The sequence below is a fragment of the Xenopus laevis genome, chromosome 6S, assembly GCF_017654675.1.
Source record: "Xenopus laevis strain J_2021 chromosome 6S, Xenopus_laevis_v10.1, whole genome shotgun sequence".
Lineage (NCBI taxonomy): Eukaryota > Metazoa > Chordata > Amphibia > Anura > Pipidae > Xenopus > Xenopus laevis.
The window spans coordinates 63,920,397-63,948,363 of NC_054382.1; the positions used below are offsets into that span (position 1 = coordinate 63,920,397).

The following is a 27,967-nucleotide window of genomic DNA, read 5'->3' on the forward strand; positions in this document are numbered from 1 at the left end:
AGAAAAAAATTGTTTAGAAATAGGAAGTGTAGTTCCCTGACTGCTGAGTTGCATGCAATAAAGTAAAAAGGGCGGACATCAGTAACGTTTCAGCCAGAATATCTTGGCAAAAGAAAACTGCAGGGCACAAACTGCATGGGCAGGTTGTTGTTTTCCAGAGCAGTGGAACATAGCAATGCCAGGCCAAGAGGGGAACAGGGGCATTACCCAAAGGCACACCCAATCACCTGCTGAGCAGCACTGTTCTCAGGGACACAATGAAGTCTTCTGCTCTCATCCCCTAGGCATGGCTTCAGGTGAGTATATTATACCAAGGCACACTATCCCCACCCAATCCTAACTTAACATATGGGCATAGTTCTGATTTCTCAGTCTGACCTTTTTACAAATGTCACTATGCAGGTGTAAGCAAAATAAAAAGTATTACTAAATGATACATTACTGCTCTAGGGTTAAATGCTAGCTTAACACTTTCATCTGCAGGTCAGAGCAGATACAGTATTTATACCAGAGGGGATGTTTGGGTTCAGATTAACCGTTACTTTAAAGTTTGTCTGATTTTCCTGTTCTTTGTAATGGTTTAATTATTTGCTATAGCTGCTTGCAATGATCAGTGATCCAGCGGTTGATTTATACTTATACATGTCATTATATTTTATATCTATATTTTTATCTATCTTTCTATTCAGCCCTCTTCTATTTATCTTCCGAAGTTTCAGTCAAACCACAGTCACACTGTTAGGGTAAGTGGGTCCATGGACCCTCACAACCAGATAAACATTTAAGTTCTTAATCAGAGAGATGCAAACAAATTGTTAAACTAATTAGAAAAACACACAGTGGTGAACTCCTACTGCATCTGGTGTAGGAAAGGCTCACTCACTACTAATATTATTGCTAAAGTAGTCAAACTAATTGCATTTGTCTGAATAAAATCTTGCAGTTATGGCAAAATGCGCATTTTTTTCAGTCTGCAAACCGCACCTCTCTTGATCATGATACTACAGAGGTTCTCCCACACACATAGTTGGAATCCTTATAATCAAGTGTCTGGGACACAAGATGGGAATACGTTTAGAAAACTACAGTATATGGATATTCACTTTACTCAGTTAGGCTTGTCTCCTGGCTATAAAGAACTCATTAGAGAAAGAAGATACCAAAAGATAAAAGTGAATATTTTATTCCTCAGTTAGAGCAAGTGTCTGTGTATCTGTATATTACAGTCTCATACCTTCAATTGTTCCTTGAGCAGAAGCAAATGTAAGGTTCTGTTGCTGTAAATATAATAGATGCCTGATCATAGTATGGGTAAAGGTTTATTCACACAACTGACATTGGGCCAGTTCAATAAAATTTCACTGACATTCATTCAGGAATGCTGCACCAAGATGGAGGACCTATTGTGTGATCAAACACCAGCCCAAATAAAGTTATAGCAAACTGCATTGTTGGTATAACGAGCCAGATTAATAATTCCACTGTAGCAATCGAGTAAATCTTACTTACTACTACTACAGTCCTTACACTCCTTACTTACTACTATTTACACTCCAGACAGTCTGACTGCAGTTACAGTCTGTACTGTAAATAAGTCCTAACTGCTACTAACTAAAACTACAGATGAGGTGGTCTGTTCTTAAATGTGACCATGTACTTGTTAATCCAAGTACAAGACTGTTTACTAGTCTTGTTTGGGGGATATATTGGAGGATTGCTACTGTATATAATTGTCCAATTTTTGGGGGGAACAGAAAAGAGTCACTTCTAAAAGCTATTTACAAAGTAGTGCTCATTTTTCTAACTTTGAATGTATAATCTATGGTATCATGGTATGGTATCAGAACTTAGAAATTCCTGAAATGTTCCCTGTCGGAAAGTCCAGCTCAGTACTGGGTACTTAGGGTTATGTAGGTGTACACATACATACATACGCATATACTTTTCTTCCTGGCTAATTACAAATTGCCGATCTTCACCTGTGGAATAAAATGTAATGGCTACTGCTATTCATAGCAAAAAAAAACTTTGCTCTGCTTCATTGTGAAACAAAGTGATTGGGTGTGACCAAATATCTACCACATACTGTAGCTGTTATCTCCCATATGTCAGTGAGTAATGCAAAGTTACAGATTTGATTTGTTCACTGCCTAGTTAACAGCTGCCCCTGTTATTTACTGACTAAGTAAATATGTTGTGAATAACACACTTTTGCTTTTTGAGTGAATGAAATATTGTTGCTGAGACAGGCAGTGAGAACAACTGTGCTGTCACAGAATGTCTCATTCTCTGGTAAAGCATTGCAACCCTGTGCTCACTTCAGGGCTGCTGATGATTGCACTATATGCTACTTTTTGCAACAATATTTCTTATTACATTTCTCCTTTTTGTTTTAATGAATGATGATGATCGATCCCCAACAACACATATACTGCTCAGAGGGCCATTCACCCCTTGGTATGATCTGTTTTGGCTTACTGTTAAACCACTTTCCTAGCAAAATACAATTGTATTCAAATGTTATGAGGAGTAAAAACCATGCAGGAGATTTTAGTAGGAGAAGCCTGTGACCATGAAGAACCTTCCCCCTTTTTTGGCTTTGCAGGATACTGGGTGTAGTTAATGATAGTTTGAAGGCTGTGAGCTAGATATCCATGCAAGTTCCCTTTGCCCGCTTTCTTGTTCATAAACCAAGGAAAGACTGCCTGCAGGTCACTATCTTTGTCTGAACGATAAAGCAAAGCGAACAAAACCAGGTATCCAATATGGTGATGTAAGAAGGATTTCCAGATCTACTGAAAGCACCATATGTAATGGAAGGCATTAGGTTTGCCCAAGTGCAGTAACACATAGCAACCAATAAGATGTTTGCTTTTAAACAAATGACCAGTAAATGCTACCTACTGATTGAGTAATTTGGAATACTGTGCCTGGGCAATCCAGTAGGCGTCATTTACCTGAATGGAAGCGCGGGAGCACTCGTACTGCACTCTGTACTTTGCATAGGGCCCTGTTGCAGCCTATGTATGTTGCTACTCAATAAATTTCTCACATGAAAGCGAGAGGGGAGAAATCTATGTACCTACTGTACCATGAATACATCAATCTTAAATGCAGACAGAGCCATATTCATTGGGGGAACTCTTGTATCTGCAACTAGCTTCATCCACATGTAAGGCAGTGCAAATCATTTTTTACTTGAAGTTTGTTGAGAAAATGACCCCCACTAAATTTTATGATATAATTCTATATACATATTACACTGAATTAGACCGGCATGAACTTTTTGGAGATCTGGTAATTCCCATTTCAGTACCTCAATGAAAGTGCCGTTCTGTTGGTGAAAACAGGTTCAGGGCATCTGTGCAAAACAAAAACATCAGAAATGTCCATGTAGTAATTGCCCCCAGGGACCCCCAGAGGTATAGGGACTAGTGTCTGTAGGGCCTGGTGTGCCTCGAATTCAAGGCTGGCTCCTCTGCTGAAAGTCTGCAACAAGGAGCAGCTTCCCTTACAGGCAAGGAAAAGAAGGGAAGTAGGCAAAAGGCTGGGGCCTAGTAGCCTGGAGAACCTGAACTGTTGAGTTTGAGAGAGAATCTAAATGACAAGCCTTGATACTGAACAGTACTGGTGGCTGACAATAAACCTGTTCCTGAGTTCAAAAGAAGCATGTTGTGGATCTTCAGTTTATTCAAAACTAAAGTGTGGAAATATTCACTGAATAAGATGATCATGTTGATTGTCACCCAGCCAGGTATCCCAAGAAAGGTGGTGGTTGGGGGGGGGAACACTAGGTAAAATCCTGACCAAAAGCAATGTCTCATTTTCAAGTTCCTGGTGGGTTTAAAAATGTTTAAAAAGTAAAGAACAGCCTCCAAAGAGGCCTATTTTGTTACAAAATCACTTTTTTACTCAGTAGGTGTTTCATAATGATTATTGTCCTCACAGTTGTTTCTCTGTAGGTTGGAAGCAGCATGTTGAGCCTTTTTTCAGGATGATTATAGTAGTACATATCAGTTATGCACTACTGTGTGAGGCAACTTCTAAATCTACAGAAAACGCATCGCCGCGTGTGCATTTACGCAGACGACTTTTCATTGTAGCCTATGGGAAAAACGCTGAGGCAGTTCAGGGAGATTGTCACTCAGAAGACGAGGCGATTAGTCGCCAGGCGACAAAATCTCCCCGAATCTCCTCGTGTGAACTACCCCTTAAACTTGATTGTCGCTTCAATGACGCACAGGCGAAGGCCAGTGATAACGAAATTTTATACTCTTTGGTCAAATTTACCTTTGTAAACATTCTGTTATTGTATTGCCAGGCCCTGGATACATATGCAAAATATTGTAGAAGCTTCTGTAATTCAACATGCAGTTTTATTTGCATGTTTGTTTATTTGTTTAGGGCAAGGATAAATGACCTGCATCTGATGCTGGATTAATTTCTCATCACCACATGACAGCCAAATGCAATATTTTAATAGTGGGCTTCATTTAACAATGCCCCTGCCTCAAGTTCAGAGTACTGAGGCCTAAGATTGCACCACTTAGTGCTCATTCACATTGAACAAAGGCATTGTTAAACTCTGCAATTTTCACAGGATTAAAAATCCAGAGCAAAAGGTGCAAAGTACATCACTGACAAGCACAAGGCAGCACTATCCTTATCATTCACTGCAAATATAGGACATAATAGCTTCCAAATTCCACTTATTATCCTCTCAAATGCCAGTTGCCCCAAATTCATTCATTCTGGTAACTCCATTTCAGTTGTTAGATGCCTTAAAAGGATGGTTCACCTTTAAGATAAACTTTAGTATGTTATAGAATGGCCAGTTCTAAGCAACTTTTCCAATGGTCTTCATTAGATATTATTTATAGTTTTTTAATTATTTGCCTTCTTCTTCTGACTCTTTCCAGCTTTCAAATGGGGATCACTGACCCCCATCTAAAAAAAAAATATTCCCTGTAAGGTTACACATTTATTGCTACTTTTTATTACGTATCTTTCTATACAGGCCATCTACTAATCATATTCCAGTCTTGTATTAAAATGAATGCATGGTTGCTAGGGTAAATTGGACTCTAGCAAACAAATTTTGTCTAGTGGTGGAGGCACTGTTTATTGGGCTGCTGGGGTGCCATTTGGGCCTCTCTGTACTTAAAATAGAGTGCCTATTTTTTATCCCTGTCTGGGCCTGTCCAGCAATTATTCTCTTTTAGGTTGGACAGTCTCAAATTGTGGTGGATCTGGTCTGGTCATAATTGAAGCATGACCTAAAATGTCCCACCTTTTCAGCTGCAGTTGTTAAAGAGGTATGCATTTTTACCCTATCTGTTCAGATATCAGTCATAAAATGGAAGTCATGGTTTTTCCTTTATTGGTTTTCTAACCTTAGAACAGCCTTTGTGATAACAGCTTGGGAATTCTGACCCTCAAACTTTGACAGTATATTCCACTGATGGTGTGTGGACTGGTTTGTAACAGCAGAGCTAATAAATGAGGGTGGCATTTATTAGAACAATTTCGAGATTGCAGTAAGAAACTCCACCCATATTAGTTTAATGTTGAATCCAAAATCCCTGCTATGATGGTGGATCTTACATTGCCTAATATTCAGATATGTTTCTACTCTTTAGACATGCACAGTACGTTTAGCTGTTTTAGAGAAAATATAAACTATTTAGAAAAAAGGGAAGTTTTTATTTTCTTTGCCATAAACAGAGAGTGAATTAGCAAGCCTGAGTTTATTTTGGGCACTAAACATAAGTTTGTGTTTGTGACTGTGAGTGTGTGTTTAAACTGTGCACAATATACAGAGTTGCCACTTATCATGAGTCAAACATAGCAAATATAAACAATGATTGGAAAACTGCTTTTCTTGCAATTATTGCCTGCATTCATTCTATTTTGCATAAATACAGTACAATAAATGTGAGCATAGTCTATTAGAGCAAAGGCCTTGGGGATTTTTCCTCCCGTGGTTATAGTAGCCCATGAGGTGGGACCAAAATGATCCACTCCACTTAAATGACTTTACAAGTCATTGTTGATGCTTAAAATGCAACCGTCTTTGTTTTCCGTTAACAATCACCTGACTGTGGTTAAGAAGGGGATTTCATGGTATTCATTTAAAGGGATACTGTCAAGGGAAAGCATTTTTTTTTTTCAAAATGCATAATTTTTCTGCACTGAAATCAATTTTTCAAACAAGCAAATATATCTTTTTATATTTAATTTTGAAATCCAACATGGGGCTAGACATATTCTCAGTTTCCCAAGTGCCCCCAGTCATGTGCTCTGAAATATTTCAGTCACTCTTTACTGCTGCACTGCAAGTTGGAGTGATATCACCCCCTCCCTTCTACCCCCCCAGCAGCCCATCATCAGAACAATGGTTAGGTAACCAGATCCCTGGTAGATATAAGAACAACACTCAATAGTAAAAATCCATGTCCCACTGTGACACCTTCAGTTACATTAAGTAGGAGAAACAATAGCCTGCCTGAAAGCAGTTTCATCCTGAAGTGCTGGCTCTTTCTGAAAGCACATGAAAAGGCAAAACTACCTGAGATGGCTGCCTACACACCAATATTACAATTAAAAAATACACTTGTTGGGTTAGGCATGAAATTTTACATGGTAGAGTGAATTATTTGCAGTGTAATTTCGAAATAAAAACTACACCATAAAAATCATGACAGAATCCCTTTAAAATACAATGATGGTACATTCAACGTATTTGGGCTACTAAAAAAACAGGGCAGTCAAAAAGACAACAATTTGTCCTGTGTGCTATTGCAAAAGGCACTAAGGTTGCCCAGATGTAGTAACCAATTTTATGTTTGCTTTTAAGCAGGTGACAAATAATTGCTGCCTATAGGTAATTGGACCTGCAACAAAAGTTGCACCTTTTATTAATAACCCCCCAATGTATGAACACAAGTGACCTTGAATGGGAAGTAAAGAATAAATAATTCTAGCCCATCTCCTCTTTGTATGTAGATCCTTGACTCCCGCTGTATTTTTCATGTTGGCCAAAACCATGCTTTTATTATTATGATATATTATATACTTTCCTCAGCCAAATGTTATCACCATACATCCTTAGCCCAATTGTCTTTCTTGTCTCATTCTGATCTTCTTCTACTACCTCCTTTATACATCCATCCATCCAGCCTCCATTCTGTCCTTAGTATTTTGTGCATTAATCCATGCTTTTAGCTGCACCATCTCTACTGCAGTTGCTTTCAGCACCTTGCATCTTTAGCATTTTATGATTTCTAGTCTCGTGATTTTGAGCACGCAATATAATCTACCAGGAAAGCCTGCCTATATGATAACATCTGAAACACTGATATTTTATTGTGGTCTGTTCATATAAGTGATTTTGGGGGTTGATTAAAAGCAGGGCTCAAGTAAGCATTTATGCTCAAAGATAATAATTATGGACCTACATCATTTGTTTAGTTAGAATTACATATAACAGCATGCACAGAGAGCCCTTGATTGTAATAACAGATAAATTGTCTTGACACACATCTTTTTTTTTCAGCAAAAGTCTTTAAATATTTAGTACAGATGGTTAAATACAACAAGAATGTATTTGGGAAGTTTAAGATCTGCCTGTTTAGATATTTACAAAGGTAGTTTTTAGTATTTGAAGAGTAAACTCTCACCCTCAGATATGAAGGACACATAAAACCTCCATAAATATTAAAATGCATTTGCTCAAAATGATCTTCTGAAAACTGCTGCATTTATGTTTATTATTTCTTAAAACATTTTTGTAAGAAGTTAGACTTGCCAGTTTTGCTGTGTCCCTCCCATGCATTTTACGGCCGGACTGACAACGAGACTGAATGAGCGAGATCCCTCCAACACAGTTTTCTATTTGCCGCTTGTAGCTCTATTCAATTTTATCCTGATTCTTTCACTGCGTTTTAGTGCATTTTTATGTTTATACCAGCTTAGTAGAACTCATTAGCAGGACAGGACAGTAAAGAAACAGAAAGTAAACTAGTTACTGCTTACCTAAAACAATATGGAACACATTTCAATATATTTTTAATACAAAAAAGACCTTTGATTAAATTTTCCCAGATCTACTCTACCAGTACTGGTCATTACTCATATACAGTTTGGGTATAGATAGTTCAGGTATGGGCAGATAAGGCAGAATGGGTGCTCAGGTTATCTGCATGCAGGTTTGTGGCACCCAGGGGCCTGAATAGCACATTGCTTATATTAGACCATGCCCTGTACATTATCCTACACTCGCTCACCTGACTAGCCAATAAAAACTGTGCAGTGATTTCATTTCCAAGCAAGGGCCCTTTTCCAATCAGGGCCCACCAGCACTTTTTAGCACACTTTTTTAGCACTCCATCCACACCACACTGTTACCCTCCGTGGGAGTTAAACTATCCTCTCAACCTGGTCTGGCAGAACAGATCAATCCCCCGGCAGACTGACAAGGACCTGTAAAGCAGTGGCAACTACGAAACAGCCTCACCCAGTCTTTTTTTAATTTTACCTGCCTCCCCAACTAACTAACAAGAAACTATTGTACCCCTAACCCTCCAAGACCACATGTTTTTTTTCTAGTGAAAACAACAAACCAAAATAATAAAAACCACACCCAAAACTAGGGGAGGGTGGAGACCTTTATTTATGCTATCCACTCAAAATGGTGGCTAGCCACCTCCCTACGTCTGACCTACAGTATATGACCACTTCATCCATCCTTTACTAAGCCCATCCCTTCAGCATTAACTGCCCTATCCCCCGCTAATGATGCTGAGCTGGGTCCTGCAGACCCTCCTCCTACCTTTCTGCTACAGGGCTCTCATTACAATGATGAAAGCAAAAGTCTGATTGTGATAGGTTACTATGTCTGAGCAAGGCAAAAGTTTGCCTTTGTCTAGTAAACCAGGACCCTACTGGGACTAGAGAACCAGAGAATGCTTTTTTGCATAACCCCTTTTATTGTGGTTAGACCTATTGTTATCACTTTTACTGTTTTTAAAGCAATGTTATGCCCTTAGATTTAAATTCAGTCTACATGTACAGTCCCTTGATTAATAGAGATGTCGCGAACTGTTCGCCGGCGAACTTGTTCGCGCGAACATCGGGTGTTCGCGCTCGCCGGAAGTTCGCGAACGTCGCGCGACGTTCGCCATTTTGGGTTCGCCATTGTTGGCGCTTTTTTTTGCCCTCTCACCCCAGACCAGCAGGTACATGGCAGCCAATCAGGAAGCTCTCCCCTGGACCACTCCCCTTCCCTATAAAAACCGAAGCCCTGCAGCGTTTTTTCACTCTGCCTGTGTGTGCTGAAGAGATAGTGTAGGGAGAGAGCTGCTGCCTGTTAGTGATTTCAGGGACAGTTGAAAGTTTGCTGGCTAGTAATCGTTTTGATACTGCTCTGTTATTGGAGGGACAGAAGTCTGCAGGGGTTTGAGGGACATTTAAGCTTAGGTAGCTTTGCTGGCTAGTAATCTACCTTCTACTGCAGTGCTCTGTATGTAGCTGCAGTGGGCAGCTGTCCTGCTTCTGATCTCATCTGCTGACTGCTGCAATAACAGTAGTCCTTGTAAGGACTGCTTTTATTTATTTTTTTGTTGTTTTACTACTACTACTACTACTACTACTACTACTATAAGAGCCCAGTGCTATTAGTCTAGCAGTGTTGGGGAGTGGGACTGGTGTGCTAATCTGCTGCTCCTAGTAGTTCAGCAGCACCAACTTTAATTTTTTTTTTTAATATTCATTTTTTTTTATTTTACTTTTTTTTATTTTACTACCGCTGTAGTAGTGTATAAGTTGACCTTTTAGGCATTATTTGCCCTGTAGGCATTATTTGCACACTGTTTTCTTCAACCCGCCATCGAGCTGTGTGACCTTGTTCACATTCTGTCTAAATATCCATAATATTACCGTCTCCAGAAAAAACACCGGAGTCACTTTTTTCAAGCAGCCATAATATATTTTACGTAATCCGTATCCACCGCTGTAGTAGTGTATACGTTGGCCTTGTAGGCATTATTTGCACACTGTTTTCTTCAACCCGCCATCGAGCTGTGTGACCTTGTTCCCATTCTGTCTAAATATCCATAATATTACCGTCTCCAGAAAAAACACCGGAGTCACTTTTTTCAAGCAGCATTCATATATTTTACGTAATCCGTATCCACCGCTGTAGTAGTGTATACGTTGGCCTTGTAGGCATTATTTGCACACTGTTTTCTTCAACCCGCCATCGAGCTGTGTGACCTTGTTCCCATTCTGTCTAAATATCCATAATATTACCGTCTCCAGAAAAAACACCGGAGTCACTTTTTTCAAGCAGCATTCATATATTTTACGTAATCCGTATCCACCGCTGTAGTAGTGTATACGTTGGCCTTGTAGGCATTATTTGCACACTGTTTTCTTCAACCCGCCATCGAGCTGTGTGACCTTGTTCCCATTCTGTCTAAATATCCATAATATTACCGTCTCCAGAAAAAACACCGGAGTCACTTTTTCAAGCAGCCATAATATATTTTACGTAATGGCGAAAAATGACTATTTTCAGCATTTATATGGCATATTTTTTCTGGCAACTGTGCTTCAGTGGCTGCGTCCAAAAAACTGGGCAAACAATGCCTACAAGGTCAACGTATGGCAGTTGTTTAAAGAGAACAGTAGATTACTAGCCAGCAAAGCTACCTAAGCTAAAATGTCCCTCAAATCCCTGCAGACTTCTGTCCCTCCAATACAGAGCAGTATCAAGCAGATTACTAGCCAGCAAACTTACTATCATCTGTCCCTGAAATCACTAACAGCTCTCCCCCTACACTATCTCTTCCAAGCACACACAGGCAGATTTTTCAGATACATTTTTGCCCTTGATCCCCCTCTGGCATGCCACTGTCCAGGTCGTTGCACCCTTTAAACAACTTTAAAATCATTTTTCTGGCCAGAAATGTCTTTTCTAGATGTTAAGTTCGCCTTCCCATTGAAGTCTATGGGGTTCGCGAACCGTTCGCGAACCGCTCGCGTTTTTGCGCAAGTTCGCGAATATGTTCGCGAACTTTTTTTCCGACGTTCGCTACATCCCTATTGATTAACTGATTTTTATGCAGTTATACTAACTATTTATAAATATAGGACCCAATCTATATGTGTATTGTATAGCTTTTCTACATAAATATTTTATATATGCCTATAAGAGCCAATGTATATAAAAGATAAGCTGACTATCTTTTTCATGATAATTTGCCATCCAGAAGACTGAATGAGAGCACTTCCTGTTCTATGGTTAAGGCTATGGGCGCACAGGTATGCATATTGCATATATGCTATAAATTCTGTATACAGTAAGTCCAATTCCACTTTTTTATTTCTACAATTTTGAAAATTACAATATCCACATTTTGCAGTTGCTGGTATTTTCCACTTATATGCATATCATACAAATGATTTGCATGCATATGATTTGTTTCAGGAAGCACTAAAGAACAGCCAAATCTGTCTCCATTTTATGAGATCCCGAGGTTGGTGTGGAACGTATTAAACCAATATCTGACTGTTGCATTCGCAGTTTTGTTTAAGATGTGGCAACACTGCAAGGCCTGGTAAGTAATCCTTTTTAGAGCAGTTTTTAGGTACTGTACACAAGATTTACAGACTATGTACACATTATCCTTATTTCCTTCACAGGTGCCGTTTTCCATGCCATGGACACAGTAGCCAAAGTAAGAATCTTACTACTTTATGAAATTCCATGTGTGCTTATAACACAAAAAGAAATACTTGTTCAATAGTACTTTTGTTTTGCATTTCTGTGTAGGAAACCTGAGTGTAAACGCAGAAGTTGATATGCTGTTATATTGTGCTAAAAAATGGAAAGGGGAAGCACTACGAGCAAGGCAAATGAGGAAGGTAACAAAATTACTTATTGTTCTTTAAAGGACAGTGTGTTTTTTTTAATTGAGTTAAAATTTTCACCCAAATACATACAGTAGCTCTGCGATGATGTAACTATGGGCTAAGAGGTACATAATAAACCAGGCATGAAAGTGAAGTATGTCAGCAACCTACAGCAGTTGCCTTGTGCAGTAAATGAGCGTTGGTCGTTCAAAGCAATAAATAAAAGAAATTACATTTATACAATGTTAATAACAATAAAATAACAATTTCCCCAACCTATGAAAGGTCACTGTCATCTCTTTGGGGGAAGAAGGAGGTGGTTAAGGGGTGGGGAGGGCTATTTTTCGGTTAGAGGTAGCAGTGATGGGAGGTGCTCTGAGATCCATGGGGACCATAGTGTACTGAACTTTTTGAGGAAACATCTACGTAAATAAAGGGGAATGGAGGCATTGACCATCTCTATCCATTGCTTTTTGGGGGGGGGGGGGTTGGTTAGATTTCCAGTTGAGGGCAATGAGTCTTTTGAATAATGAAGTAGAACAGTAGGGCCCTTTCAGCTTGGTTAGGAGCGGTCTCCTCTACCTGGTTCAGTATTTCTATACTGAACCAGGTAGAATACTTCTGTATTAAGGAGTCTAAATGTATTATCAGCACCAAAAGTTGGCTGGCGTCCTTTGTCACTCTTTTCCAGAATTTTTGTATCCCATGGCATTCCTAGACTAGGTGGATATATTTAGTTGGTGAATGGTTACATTAAGGGCATATGCCATGTATCCCCAGGTTCATCAGATGCCATCTGTGAGGGGTTAGATTGGATCTGTGTAAATATTGAAATTGTAACACTGATGTGTCATCAGGTGAAGTAAAGAAGTGTGCTCTATTATTTTTGACTATTCAGAGACTGGGTGGGAATGACATAGAGTAGGGAACTTTGAGAGTGCAGAGTTTTACTTTGACTTGTGTAAATTTGAGCCTTTGGTTAAGGACTTCCACTAATAAATCTGTAAATATGGAGATTTTGTGATTTTCATATTGTATGGATCGAATGGTTCTGGCTTCCTAGAGGATTCTGTCCAAGCCCTGTAGTTGAGTAAACAAGCAATAAGTGGTTGGGGTGGTGCTCTTGGAGGCGGGAGCTTACTGGGGACTCTGTGGCCCACTCAATTAGGAAGCATAAGGAGAAGTGTCCCCTGCAAAAGGTCTGAGTTATCCAGTTCTCTAGAAAGCATTTTTACATCTCTGCCCTTGGCATGCTCTTTGTGTCCCACTATGCAGATATTGTTGCACCTGAGGTGGTTTCCCAAATCATCTTGCTTGACAAAGGGGGTTACCCCGAAACGTTGCATTGCACTCTGCTTCAATAAATTATTGAAATTTTTATGCAGACCTGAGTGCCGTGAGGTTTTTCTACACTGTTCCCAAATCATCTGCCATGCGCAAACGCTCATCCAGCATATTGGGGTATGGCTGTGTTCTGTCCTCAAGGTCAGAGATGCGCCTCACGGTTTCCGAAGTATGCTCTCTTAGAGTTTGGACATCCAGTTTAATAATATTAGAATTAATTTACCATTCATCTAGCTTATTCAGAACTGTTGCATGGTTGGAACCTAACAGGACGACAATGTCCCATAGTGTGGGCTTAGGGGAGCTTGCGGGAGGAGGGGTGGAGGGTAAGTCCTCAGTGAGGAGTTTTCAATTCGGGGGTGTCATTAGTTTGCTGTCTGGCATACTCACTCAGTGCCTGTGCAGCATTTGTGCTTACCTGCTCAGAGCTTGGTTCTGATTCTCCTCTGCCTCCTCCCAGTCTGAAGCAGTGACTGTGCCACCATCTTGAGACGACACAGACAGGGGCTCTGTATATCTAGATCACTGTTATGCTGTTTTGTTTTTGCCAATGCTGCAAAATCGGAGCCTGCAATCAGGCCCAGATTTTTGGGCAGACCACAAAGGCCTGGGCCTAGGACAGAAAAATTGGGGGTGACATGCCACCTGCTGGCCGCATCACCACTGAGAACTACATGGGAGATTTTGACAGCAGTTTGAATCTCCTGTCCACCCGGTCACCATGAAAAAGGTTGCAATGGGCCTGAAGAAGCAGAGCCTGTGGGGAAGCAGGTTGGTGGGAGCATTGGGAGTGGCAGGAGGGGATGTGAGCAGGGTTTTTTTTCACTCAGATGCAGAACTAGGGAACACCAATGAGTGAGTCACAGTAGTGCCCTGTACTTCCTGTTTGTCTATAGGATTCCCAGTTTAGTAAATGAGGCCCATTAATATGTTTTGCCATTAGGTCATATTCCAAGAGCTTTCAAATATTAAACTGGTTACTGGTACAGTTTAACATAAGAGTTTTTTAATATCTTTTTTATTGTTTAGCATTTGTAACAAAATAAACAGGGTCTGATGTAAGGTAGTTAAACCAGTTTTCCTTAACTTTATGGTATAAATTTATATAATCATATAATTCCACTAATAATTTCTAGTGGTAATCCACTTACTGCCTCCATTGGTGCAACTGCTTATCGTACCTAAATCATTTCCTATGCAGACTTTATTATAGATATTTATGGAATTAATTTCCCTTTATAAAATGCTAATTATTTTATATATATATATACACATATACATACATACAGTATACATGATTACAGGTTTTCATTCAACACTTAGCATTTTGTTTTTATTAGGCTTATGAAGAAGTATTTCTGAAGTATCATATCAAAAGTGTCCGTCCAGTTAAAGATGATAGCTACTCTGCTCTTAGAGCTGTACTCTTTCAAGTTTTCAATCAAGGAATCCCCTTTCCTGGATGGATGAAAGAGACAGACATTTTAAAGGTTGGTTTTCAAAAAAATCTGCAAATGAATGTTACAGTTTGGGTTGCACACTAGCTTATTGTTTAAAAAACAAAAATAAAATTCTATGAGTCTATAAGTTAGGTTAAGTCCTAAAGTGAGCCTCCTGAAGATGAGATGAGGAATGTGAAGTATAATTATCATGAGAGCCTATTGTTATATAAAGAGTTACAACAGCAGCATTGACAGTTATATGGTAATCTGCCTGTCAGCACCCAACTGGGTTTGATTCCGGCCTGACATTGTGCAGCTTTAGCATTTCAGCCTGAAAAGCACGGATCGGCATATGTGATATTAACATGTCAGTAAGTGTGAAGCCAACTGAGTGGTTGAGCATAAACAGTGACTAGCACTGTATAGGAAAAACAACTTTCCATGAACATACAGTAGTACAGTAAAATGCAAAAAAAGCATATCAGATTTGCTTATGCAAAGTGACTGATTCTTTGCTTACAGCTTGTGCTCTATGTAATAAATAGTCTATGAATGAAATGCCACAGTTTGTTTAGAGGATGATATTAAAATCAGCACATACTCTTGCTGTAGCATGCAGCTTTGTATGGGTTGCCACTAACAAAAAAAATTAAAGCAGACCTTATACAGTTTAGGACCTGTTCATAAATCAGCCCCTATAAAGCCAACTTTTCCCCTAATAATTGATTTTCATTTTTTATGCATAAAAAACACATACTTTGTTTAGATAACTGTACGGCCTCTTTCTCAAATAAGCTATGTTTTATATTGTTGTCCACTCCAGACGGCATGCAATGAAAGATCCCAAATAAATATCATTCTGTAAAAGCCATGGCACAGTTAAACCTTTCCTATGGCACTCGACAAATCTCCTGAAAATACTTTCGCACCAGCTACAATATAAATTGCCGGGGGGAAAACATATGGGTCGCACAGAAAGTTTCTGATGTTTCAGAACAAACAAAGGTTGTGTGGAACTCTATTAATACACTATACACACACCAAGAGCCATTTCTAATGTATCACTTCTACTTTTTCAACAAATCTGCTGAGTTCAGTATTTCACAGAAACTTGGTAAAAATGTATTTAACCACAGATAAACTATTGCTACTGGCACAACTATTCACTTGATTTTAGAAGGCAAATTACTTATTTGACTAATTATTTACTAGGAACACAAGAAATATAAGCAGTAACAGAAACCATTGAATGATACTGAAGTCGGAGCTTTCATTATTTTACAAACAGAAACAGAAAAACAGAATATCCAAATTATGTAAAACCCCTGTATCATAATGAGATTAAAGGTTGTTTAGCAGAGTCATGTTTCTGTTTTGATCAGTGCCAAATCATATTTTAAGAGAGTGAAATATAGCTGTGTTATTGACAGTATTTATCATGCATCTTCAGCTTTGGCTCTGGGGCAAATTCACTAAAGGGTGAATTTTCGACAGCGAAGGCTCTGCCACACTTCGCGCCACTTCACCAGGCGTAAATTTGTTACCACAATGCTCATTCAAATGCAAAGTTGCATCTCTGTAACCGAATGCTGGCGAAGTTTCGCTAGCATTTCTTTGTCAGCTCAAGCATTTTCATAGCCAACTTTCACTAGGGTTCAATTCTGCATAGGGAAACTTTGTTAGTACTCTTACACTTAGGTCAATTTGAATAGCCCAGTACATATAGGCTTTATGAGTGATGGTGCAAATGCTTGAAGTGGCCACTTATTATAACAAATGTCTAAGGAAGCATAATAAAGACAAAAGAGATCCTCTAAACATGAGCCCACCTTAAAACAAATGTGGCATGCCCTTCAAATGGTTGGAAAAATCTTTAATAGTTGGAACATTTGAAGGCAATCCCACTTTAAAATATAAAAACACTCCAGTGTTTTTTACAACTTTTATGACTTTTTGGCATACAGGATATTATGTCACTGACGTAAGATTGAGGAGGATTTAGCTTTATCTTATCAGTTCGCCAGGTCTAAGATGGCAACACTTAAGTGAATTTGCAGGGTAACGATCATTCACCTGAGCGAAAATTCACCTGGCGATAGGGCTTGAAACTGCGCTATTGGTGGTCTCTTTCCCTAGCAAATTGTCCTCTACATCTGTTAGTAAATTGGCGATGTCCCTGCGGATTGGATTTCTGGCAAATATTTGCTAGAGACGGGCACTTTGCCTTTTAGTAAAACTACCCCATTGACTGGTTCACTAAAAAGTTCACAAAGATTTTATTTTGAGTACACTTAGAAAAAAACAACACTCAGGGAGCTTGATAGCTCTGAATATGTTTGAAGACCATCAAAACCATCAAGGTGCATCAGAAATAGGTATGTGTGTTTCGTTTAAAAAGGACCTTAATTGTTATATTTATAATTATATATGTAAGATTAAAATCCTCCATAAATATTATTCATTGTAGGAAATAGAATAATAATTGTAAGATTTATTTTCAAATCTATAGCTTCCTGAAAAACTTCTCTATTCACAAGGATGTAACTGGATACAGCAGTTCAGTTTTGGTCCTGAGAAGTATGCTGGAACAAAAGTTTATGGAAAATTACGCAGATGTCTAGAAGTCTTCAAGAAAGAGGTACACATATTAGAAAGGAAAGCATAGTCAAGACAATATTGTACCGAGTCTCTTAGGCCCACCAGAGAACCTGATATTTGGGGACCACTCTATGCACAATATTAGGCTGATGCCACATTTTGTCACCCACACTTAGGGGTTTATTTACTAAAGTCTGGTCAGAGTTTTAAAGGGGAAAACACCATTTTTGTGGAAATTTTTTTCGAGATTTATGATACCCCGAAGCTGCTTTACGTCTGATTCAAAAAATACTCCATCTCAAACCTGCCGATGTAATGTAGAAGTCAATGACAGATGTCACTTTTACAACTGGAAGATAGCATGATGTTTGGTGAGTTTCGTATGATAATCTGGAAAATGTGTGGTTTTCAGCAATAATCCAAAAAAGTCTGAGTTTTCTGGCATCAAATCTGAAAAAATTTAACAATTTTCATTTTTTCACGATTTTATAAAGAGTTTAGAGTTGTTTCCAGCACCGAATTTTTTAATTCTTTAGAAATAAGGTAAAATTGTGAATGAGAGTGTGGTCGAAGTTGTTTTACTTAAAGGAGAAGAAAAGGCTAAAGAGCGGGCACCAAAATTTTTCAAGTTTAATTTCTACAAGGATTAATGAAAATTGCTGATGGTAAAGCATATTTATTGTGTAGTAGCCCAAAGTTGTCTTGCAAGGCAGACCACTTTTCTCTAGGTGAGCGTGGTGGATCTATATTTTTTCTCTCCTAATTATGTGGCTAATTATGCCAGTATTTTGTAATTTTAAGATATCTAGTGGTAAACACTATTTCTCTTTAGTTTTGAATTCAACTACTTGAACTCTACAAGTAGGTCAGTTATAAATTGAGCCATGTTCAATTAAGCTCTGTTTGGAAAGTGAGGGTAACTATCTGTTATTTTTGTTTTTCAGTGGACAGAAATATGCCCTTCAAAAGACCCAGCTAAAAGACGGAAGCTGTGTAAAACCATTTTCTCTGATGAAGCCAAGGAGAGAAAACTTTATGAAGCAATAAAATTTCTTATGCTGTATTGGGTGATTGATGGTTATGAAAACATAAAGGAAGGACACAACTTACCACAGTTCTTTAATTTGCTTTTTTCAAGAGACACATCATCGGATCCTCTTAGCTTTATGATAAACCACCTGAATCCTATTGGTGACACCACTGGAGTAGAGCAGGTAAATTTTGAGAACATTTTTTTCTATATCATTGTGTTTCATAAAGTGGATGCAAACAATGTTGCTTATCTGTTGCTTTGAAAATGCAGCAGGACTAAAACTGCTAGAATACTTCAACATAATATCAAGGGGTAAATCATGCAAGGAGCTGTAGTCCACCATTTTTCTCCTGCTCTCCGTGCTCAATAGATGTAGTAGTATTGTCCAGTCCGAATCCTTTCTGCTCTGGCTACAGACAATTTACAGTCATGATATAGTATTTGGAGCTGCAGATAGAGCGGGAAGAATTCCTACCTGCCTGCCTTCAGGCCCGGATTTGTGGAAAGGCCACAAAGGCCCTGCCCTAAGGTGGCAGATTTTTAGGGGGACGGCATGCCATCCAACCACACCCACATTGGTTCCGAAGCACTGGGGATTCAAAGGGAGATACAATAGTTTTTAAAATTACCTGTGTACCAATCCCTAGTACTCTAGACCTGATGCTGAAAATTTGCGCATATGCACAAAGGAAGAGGAAAGGATGGGGGGAGATGAACGTCAGCAGGCCTAGGGGCGTCTGCTATGTAAATCTGGCCTGCCTGCCTAATGTTTAATGGAATATCATCAAGCTAAAATTAGATAATCAAAACAAACAAAATGTGAGAATACCTGGGACACCTCTTCCTGCATGCCGCTCCTGATGCATCTTCTCCTTCTGCTGTTTCTGGGCTTGTGCCATTCGTGCCTTACTGGCTTTACTCAGCAGGTCCGTGTCTGATGTCATCACGCTTGGCATGAAATTCGAATATTTAAAGGGCCTGCAGCCAATTGTTCAATGCCCTACGTAGGTCTATTCTCAATGGTTCCTAAGTGCGACTTATAGTATCTCTTAGTCTGTTCCTGACCTAGACTGTTCCATACCAACTATGCTGTCTGTCCTGACCACTGCCCATTTATTGACCATTCTCTTGGATCCTGTTTCTGCACTGCTATACTGTTGGTTTTGACCAGGGCCTGTGACCTGGACTACGTTCTTGACTCCTGATTCTGTAGTGCTCTGCCTGATTGGTATCGACTTAGCCTGTACCTTGATCAAGTTCCTTGTTCCCTGTTCCTCTCGTTCATGTTTGGTTCCCTTGCCTGCCCAGAACATTCTCCCTGGGCCTCTTACCATAAGACCTGGCGGCATCCAAGGAGCGGAGGGCTCCCCAACTTGAAAGGCGGTTTTTATGGGCGGAAGCATGAGCCGAGGGGCTTGTTCTGGGTTTGGGATAACTTATGTAACACAATACAATGCTCGCACATTTAAATCTAGGTCACATCTTGTTTTACTTTACTTATTACTGTTACATGCAGCTGGGGACATCTCCCCAAACTTTGGTCCCACTCTCTCATCCGTTGGCTATTCTCACACAATGTCTTTCCAATCTTTAAGACCGTATACACTTCTAATCCTGCAAACCTTATTCACATAACGCCACCCTCTCTGCCTTTCTCATGTGCCCTCTGGAATGCACGATCAGTCTTCAATAAATACACAGAAGATTGTGACCTATTTATATACAAATTTTTTCACCTTCTGGCTATCAATGAAACATGGCTCTCTCCCAGATACTGCTTCACCTGCTGCCCTTTCTTAGGGAGGCTTCTCATTTACTCTTACCCCTAGACAGGGAGATCATCATGGTGATGGGGTTGGATTTCTTCTCTCCCCCAAATGTAGGTTTCAAACCACACCAACTTCTCTTTCCTTCACTTCTTTTGAAGTCCACAGCATATGCTTGTTTTCTCCTATCTTTGCATTCTGCAGTCATATATTTTCTCCCTGGTCCCTATTCTAATTTCTTGGAACACTTTGCTGCTTGGCTTCCATACTTTCTCTCCAGCAAGACTCCGCTCTCATTTTAAGTGACAACTCTGCTTCTCCAACCACTTCTAAACTCCTCTAGCTAACAACTTCATTTGGTCTCTCTCAGAAGACAGACTCTCCTCCTCACATAGAGGGTCATGCTTTTGATCTTATATTCTCCCACTTGTGCAACCCTTCTAACCCTACTATCTTCCTTCACACTTTCCCCTGAGCTATCACAACCATTTCTCTCGACCCACATGTACAGAAACCTTAACACATTTGATCCACAACAATTATTAACAGTAGCGGCACAGCCAATCTCTCATGTTGAAAGAGCATTGTTGTAGAGAGAAACTGCTATATTAGCACAGGAATATATATATATATATATATATATATATATATATATACACAAAAAATGTAAAAATTTGGCACACCCATAAAAATATTCACACATTTATTTTTGAAACATCTCATCTGAGTCCAACATTTCGGTCCTTATTAGGACCCTTTTCAAGGATAATATGATGCCATCTCAACAAACTTTAAATACAAGTGCTCGTTTAAACCAACCAATAAGTGCTCAGTATTCAAATCAGTCCATTAATTACATAACCATTTGTGTCTGTGACCATCTATCTATATAAGTGTTAAAAATACCAATCCAGACCAGATTGTTTTATCAACATTTTATCTACATCATTAAAGTGAGCAAAAAGCCAAAATTCAGTTACTCCTGCTCAAAGAATTTAAAAGAACAATTGAGTCCCTCTTACCCAAGAGATAGGTATGTAATGAAAAGTGGTACAATTGGTTATAGCATATGACATGGTGTATACAGATGCAAATGATGTATAATGTGCGGGATCCTGATTTTCGGGATGCATTTTACACACCCATACACACGGAAGAGCTGATGACCTGAGAAACAACAATGGTGGTATATATAATTAAATGCGCTTGTGGGTTACTTTATTGCAGCAAAACAGTGAGGCAATTAAAAGAAAGAATAGGCATACACCGAGCGAGCATCAGGGCAGCCTTAGACCCAGATAGGCATATAAATAAGGGTGATCGCAAGCAAGACATTGCACAACAGTCTGTGGCCAAACATGGGGCCGAGGCTAAGCATGATGCCTCTTCATTTAGATGCATGCGGATAGAACATTTACAGGCTCACCCAAGGGGAGTTAATCTAGAAAAAATGCTTTTGAGCATTTTGGAATTATGAGTTAAATTGTGTTACGCCCAAAGGTTTGAATGGACAGGTCAATTTGAGTTGTTTTCTGACTTGAAAAGGAGTATACACATATAGTTTGCCTAAACATTGTATACAGTATCTCGTGAATTCTTCTGTGGGAATTCTTTTAAGATTTTTTACAGTGGTTGGAAATGTTTATATATTATGGATACAGATACTATTTTGTTTCTTCTTTTTATTCCCCTTTTAGGGTTTTGCAACAAATAAACTTTTAAAGACAGTTTAACACAAGCTTTTAAGATACACGGGTGACATCTTGTGGATATAATATTTTTTTAGATAATCACTATATTAATTTTAATCGGGGCCAGCTAGCTGCTTACATATTAAACTGTCTGAATTCTCACAAGGAGTTTTTATCATCACATCATGTATCTTAAGTATTAACTCTTTAATTCCCTTACAAGAGATGTATTTTCACATTTTGTAGCGAATTTGACACAGTTGCACAAAGTATGCCGAAGCTTTCCAAAGTGAAAATTCGGAACTAAGTAAATTATCAATGGTCGAATTTCGAAGTTATGTGAATTTTTTTTAATCATAATACTATGAGTTTGTGCCAGCATGGTTTTATGCGTAATAGATCTTGCCATACTAACTTAATTTCTTTTTATGAGAAGGTGAGCAGGGACCTCGATTCTGGGTTGGCAGTGGATGTGATTTACTTAGACTTTGCTAAAGCATTTGATACAGTGCCACACAAAAGGTTACTGGTTAAATTAAGGAATGTTGGCCTGGAACATAGTATTTGTACCTGGATAGAGAACTGGCTAAAAGATAGACTACAAAGAGTGGTGGTAAATGGAACATTTTCTAATTGGACCAGTGTTATTAGTGGAGTACAGCAGGGCTCTGTACTAGGTCCCTTGCTTTTCAACTTGTTTATTAATGACCTGGAGGTGGGCATTGAAAGTACTGTTTATATTTCTGCAGATGATACAAAATTTTGCAGAACTATAGGTTCCATGCAGGATGCTGCCACTTTGCGGAGTGATTTGTCTAAATTGGAAAACTGGGCAGCAAACTGGAAAATGAGGTTCAATGTTGATAAATGCAAGGTTAGGCACTTTGGTAAAAATAATAAAAATGCAAGTTATACACTAAATGGCAGTGTGTTGGGAGTTTCCTTAAATGAGAAGGATCTAGGGTTTTTTGTAGATAACAAGTTGTCTAATTCTGGGCAGTGTCATTCTGTGGCTACTAAAGCAAATAAAGTTTTTGTCTTGCATAAAAAAAGGCATTAACTCAAGGGATGAAAACATAATTATGCTTCTTTATAGGGCCCTGGTAAGGCCTCACTTGGAGTATGCAGTGCAGTTTTGGACTCCAGTCCTTAAGAGGGATATAAATGAGCTGCCGAGAGTGCAGAGACGTGCAACTAAACTGGTTAGAGGGATGGAAGACTTAAATTATGAGGGTAGACTGTTAAGGTTGGTGTTGTTTTCTCTGGAAAAAAGGGTCTTCCAAGGGGACATGATTAAACTTTACAAGTACATTAGAGGACATTATAGACAAATAGCAGGGGACCTTTTTACCCATAAAGAGGATCACCATACCAGAAGCCACCCCTTCAGACTAGAAGAAAAGAACTTTCATTTGAAGTACTGTAAGTGGTTCTTTACAGTGAGGTTGTCGAATGCACTGCTGGGTGATGTGATGATAAAACTCTATACTAAACTCTATAGTTAGTATAGATATGGGTATATATTGTAAAGTCTAATCTCTAGGTCCTTCTAACCCTATTGTACTCTGTAATCCTTGTTTGTTATCCACCGTTTATTCGATGTTTGCTATAACTGCAGTAAAGCACTGCGTATCTTGACAGCGCTATATAAATAAATGATGATGATGATGATGATGATATATCATTTATGTGAAAGTATGGAGGGGTGTGTGTATGGATATTGGGTTTTCATTTGGAGTGGTTGAACTTGATGGACTTTGTCTTTTTTTAACTATATAACTACGGATACATCACCACTCATGTGCTTTGACAAATGAAGTGTCAGAATAGTGTTTAGCCTTGTATAGCCCATTTGTTACACTAAGTTTTTCCACTCATTGTCTATTTATATAACCTAGGCACTAAAATGTATCAGCTGTCCCAAGCTTGAGATAATAAGTCTAGAAATTACAGATACCTTTCATCTGGGTTCTCTATTTGTAATGTAGACAGGGATGAAAACAAAAGTATAAATTTAAAACATGAATCACAAATGCAATTGGTATGAGTGAGAAACTCAACAATGGTGAATGTGTGTAATGTGCAATCCTACATCCAGTTTAGAAACAAAATGTTCTGCATACATTACCAAAAATGCAATAATTTGTTTCTCTTTTTTTTGGCAGGTTGAAATGTTTTTGGTCGGATACACATTAGAGGTGAAAATAAAAGTGTTTCGGCTGACCAAGTGCAGTACTGAAAAATGTCAAGTATTTTATCCTGAGGATTATAAATGTGACTGGCATGAAATCTGCCTTGTAACTGAAGACGATAGACATTATAACATACCAATCATAACCAAATAAGCTTTCATTTTAGAAATATGTCACAATAACAAAGAAAATTAAGATATATAAGCAAAAAAGTACCCTGAGATCAATAACAGACTGCCTACAATATTAACACATCTTAAATGTCTGTAGAGAAGGGTGGAGGGTGATTTTTTTGTTTGGGGAGGCTACTTAACCCTTACTTGCCAGGAGCTTTTTGATCTTAACACTCAGCTTATGTCCCGTAAAAACAGAGCATGTCATTGAAGAAAGAGCAACTACTGTGCTGGCACATATATATATAAGCACTCTATAATTAATTATAAGAGCAGGTAGGTGAGAAACAAAGCTGTTCTCTCTGTTAATACCTAGTAATAAATAAAAAAAAATTCTTTGCCTCTGATTAGTGGCATGATAGACTGCTTCTTTGAAAACACTTACAAAAAAGGAAAAAATTAGAATCTATTTATCCACCTTGCGAGGACCAAACATGGAATGGCTTAAATTTGCCCCTTTTAGCTTATATATTTCTCAGGCAAAACCCACTAAATGTTTTTTCTGTCTAAGGATTTTTAGAGGTGTAGTTGAACACCAGCTTGGGGCTGCAAGATGAATCCTGGGAGAAGCTAAAGTGGAAGGTTAAGGTAGGATCCAGTGCACAGTGAAGATAAAAGTTTAGCATCCCCACCACTTAATCATGTGAGATAAGTTAGTATTTCTTTCACAATCAACAAATATTTCTTTCACAATCAACAAAACACACTACCTTTTTGTGCCTGAGGGGGTCCAGGGGGGTCGATGAGGGCGGCAGAGAAGCTAACTGCGCTCTCTGTGCTAGAAGAGCCGGAAATTTGGCTCTTAATTTGGCTCTTAAAGAACCAGGAGCGGCATTTTTGCTGCCCCTGGTACCTAGTGGGGCGCTGCTGCCTGAGGCGATAGCCTCAACTCGCCTCATTTGCGAAGGCAATTGTGAGAGACCATTGTCTCGGGCACCCCAGACACATAATAAGCAGTGAAAAGCTGTGGATATTTACACTCCAGGGACATTATACATAATAAAATACATTGATTAAGGCACAAAGAGGGGATTTGACACTTATAGGAAAAAACACAGAATAGCTAGTTAAAGTAAGAAAGGGCAGAGCCGTCAACTCCCCCAGTTTTATCTGGAATTACCAGATTTTCACCTCTGTCCCCTGGTCTCCTGTCACTATGATGCATTCCCCGATTTTTGACAATCTCTGATGATTCCTAATGATTTGTGGCAAAAATCTGGTTTGTGCATGCAGTGCAGTTGCAGCAACTTCAGGAGAGGTTTTTTTTGTGCATATACATGGCGTAGCTTCCACTGACATCACTTCCCGTGATGTCACATACCTGGATTTTTTTTGTAGAGGAGCACTGTACATGCCACACTCTCCTCCAGATTTGAAATTTTGAAGGTTGACAGCTCTGGAAGAATGTTGTAGGCAGTGGTCATTCAGTTGTTGCATTTCTTTCAAACTGTGGCACCCTATTTTGCTTCAGAGAAACATGCATACTTCAGGTTAACAGACAGCAGCTACAGCACAGATAGTTACTTTTATTTTTTAGGTTGGCCCCACACACAGAATATTTCTGTACTGTAAATTATTCATGGCAGCAGGCTTTTTCACTGTCCTGGTTCTGCCACTAGGGGATTGACTAGGCTGAAGAAAGTTACAAATTCCTTCCTCCAAACCTAGCTAATTTTCTTGTGTCAGGACCGGTGCAAGACTGGGATTTACAACGTGAGGAGAAAAAAACAGTTGGTAAAGATTTTCCTTTGTTTTTCGTGAGTAGATTTGCACCACGCTCAATGTATTCTAGCAAGGAGTGAGCTAACATTGATTTAGCAGGTACAGTACAAATCTCACCTAATCCCTTGTATACTCTGTTCAAACACCAATGACTTTCATTGGCATTCAGATAAGCACTGCACTTCTTGCCTTTGTCAATTCTTCACTAAACTTAGCAAGCACAAACAAAATTAAATGGCTGCATTCAGCGGTCCCATATTAACACTTGCTTTCTCTCATCTCTGAAATCCAGAAATCCATTATCACTGGAGAAGTAAAATGATAAGGGGCAGATTTGTAGATGTAGATTCATCAGTGAATTATGTATATGATTGTGCATTAACAATGACTAAAAGTATCTTCTTCGATAAATGTCTATTTATCACACTTTAATTAAAACACTTTCCAAACAGTCAGGAAAATGTTAATAAATATGAAAAATATTTTATATCCACGTATATACTGTTATGTGCAATCCAGAGAAACTTTCAGCAGTTTTATTTTATGCAATTTTTTTTTTGCTCCTTCAAGGTACTCATATTAAACAAATTTGTATATTTATCAAAGTTGCTGAACGTTTTGTTGTTATATATAGGATGTTCACAAACTCTTCACAAATCATGCATTAGAAAGAGTGAACTGATGGAACCAACAGTAGAATCAAGAAGCAGCTACCAAGGTTATATTAATAATAGTATGACTCAGGGTTGGACTGGGACGGCAGAACACCAGCTTCCTGCCTTTGCTGCCCTCGACCACCTCTGCGGCCCAGGCGCGCATGATCACGTGGGCTGACAAGGGTATTGTGGTTGCTGAGGGGTCCAGAGGGGGCTTTCTGGCAGGGGTGGGGGTCCCTAAGAAAACAGCCCGGTGGGCCCCCGCCCCCCAGTCCAACCCTGGTAGGACTTCTGCATGTAAAGCATGTGTTTGGAAGTCAACCAGAGATTGTGGAATGCTGGGGTCCGTTTGGGAGGCTTGGCATGTATATCAACTTCACAAAAACAATAATTTTGTGCCAGGAATCCAATGCTATCAGTTTCCAACTGTACTAAATCACTTTCAATTTGCTAGCCTACAAACATAATAAATAAGTTGTAAAAATAACACACACCATTTTGCTAAAAGATTCATAAGTATTTCTCTTCTGACACTATGACCCATTCTGTTTAAAGGAAAACCATAGGCTTCGGAACTTGGGGAGGGGAGGCATTTTATAATGATTGCAATTGCAATGATCACATCATTCCTTTGTTCCACATACCCAGAGAGAAAGGGAGAGAGTTGCACAGAGTAGTTGGCAAATAAACACCTTGTAAGTTTTGAAGCGTATGGCTTTGCCTGCTTCTCTCTCTTCATCTGACTTTACTTCCTGCTTTCTGTGTGGTCACCTTTTTTTTCTGCCAAAAATGGACAGGGGGCGGGCCGTTGATGTTGGAGGGTGGGTGATGTCAGGGGTGGGACTGATTACGTGGCGATCAGCAGTTGCAGTCTTTCATACCAGCAGCAAAAGCTCAGCACTGTTTGCTGGACAGCTGGACATAACTTACTGTCCACAAAGCTTTGTAGTAGGATTGGGAAGCTGAATTTGCTCCCTGATATATTTTTTAATCCCCATTACCTACTCCCTGTTATAATCCTGTATTAGTTTTTTTTATTGCTTAATAAATGTGCTGTCTTAATAAATCCCCCATTTGTGCTTCTGTTTTGTGTCTCTCATAGGGATGCCACTTTTATTGTTTTGTGAAAATGGGCAGGGGCAGGCTGGGTGACATCGGAGGGGGGGCGGCTGACATCAGGGACGGGGCAATGATGTCAGGGCGGAATGGATGATGTAGGGGTGGGGCGGGTGACGTAGGGGCAGGACTGATAGTGTGGCGATCAGCGACTGGCTGATCGCCATGACATTCACTTAAGTGTCAGGATTTCCTAATTTCCAAAAACTGGTGTGAGAAACTTGCCTAGTGGCCTAGTGGGGATGCAGCGGGACCACCCGCTGCCCCCCTTAGTGGGGACGCCCACCGCGTCCGTCCTCTTCACCGCTTCGCCATGAAAGT

The 27,967-nt window shown here is 39.3% G+C and overlaps 1 protein-coding gene across 3 annotated transcripts; it reads left to right on the top strand.

Moving 5' to 3' along the window:
- Positions 1-27,596, top strand: otulinl.S (OTU deubiquitinase with linear linkage specificity like S homeolog). Of its 3 annotated transcripts, none has more exons than XM_018269406.2 (8): positions 1-296; positions 11,489-11,618; positions 11,704-11,738; positions 11,834-11,925; positions 14,598-14,747; positions 17,209-17,337; positions 18,242-18,511; positions 23,953-27,596. In XM_018269406.2, the coding sequence occupies exons 1-8, from the start codon at positions 176-178 to the stop codon at positions 24,130-24,132; spliced, it is 1,107 nt and encodes a 368-aa protein (XP_018124895.1). In that variant the 5' UTR covers positions 1-175; the 3' UTR covers positions 24,133-27,596. The 3 variants fall into 3 exon arrangements, with proteins under 3 accessions (XP_018124895.1, XP_041423572.1, XP_041423573.1); XM_041567639.1 differs by lacking the exon at positions 1-296 and adding an exon at positions 11,116-11,322; XM_041567638.1 differs by lacking the exon at positions 14,598-14,747.
- The last annotated feature ends 371 nt before the right edge of the window (positions 27,597-27,967 follow it).

Bases quoted from the DNA above. Each gene is read 5' to 3' on its own strand.
- otulinl.S (XM_018269406.2), top strand. From the start codon at position 176: ATGCCAGGCCAAGAGGGGAACAGGGGCATTACCCAAAGGCACACCCAA. The intron at 11,619-11,703 runs GTAAGTAATCCT...TTTCCTTCACAG, and splicing joins TGGCAACACTGCAAGGCCTG to GTGCCGTTTTCCATGCCATG. The intron at 11,926-14,597 runs GTAACAAAATTA...TGTTTTTATTAG, and splicing joins GAGCAAGGCAAATGAGGAAG to GCTTATGAAGAAGTATTTCT.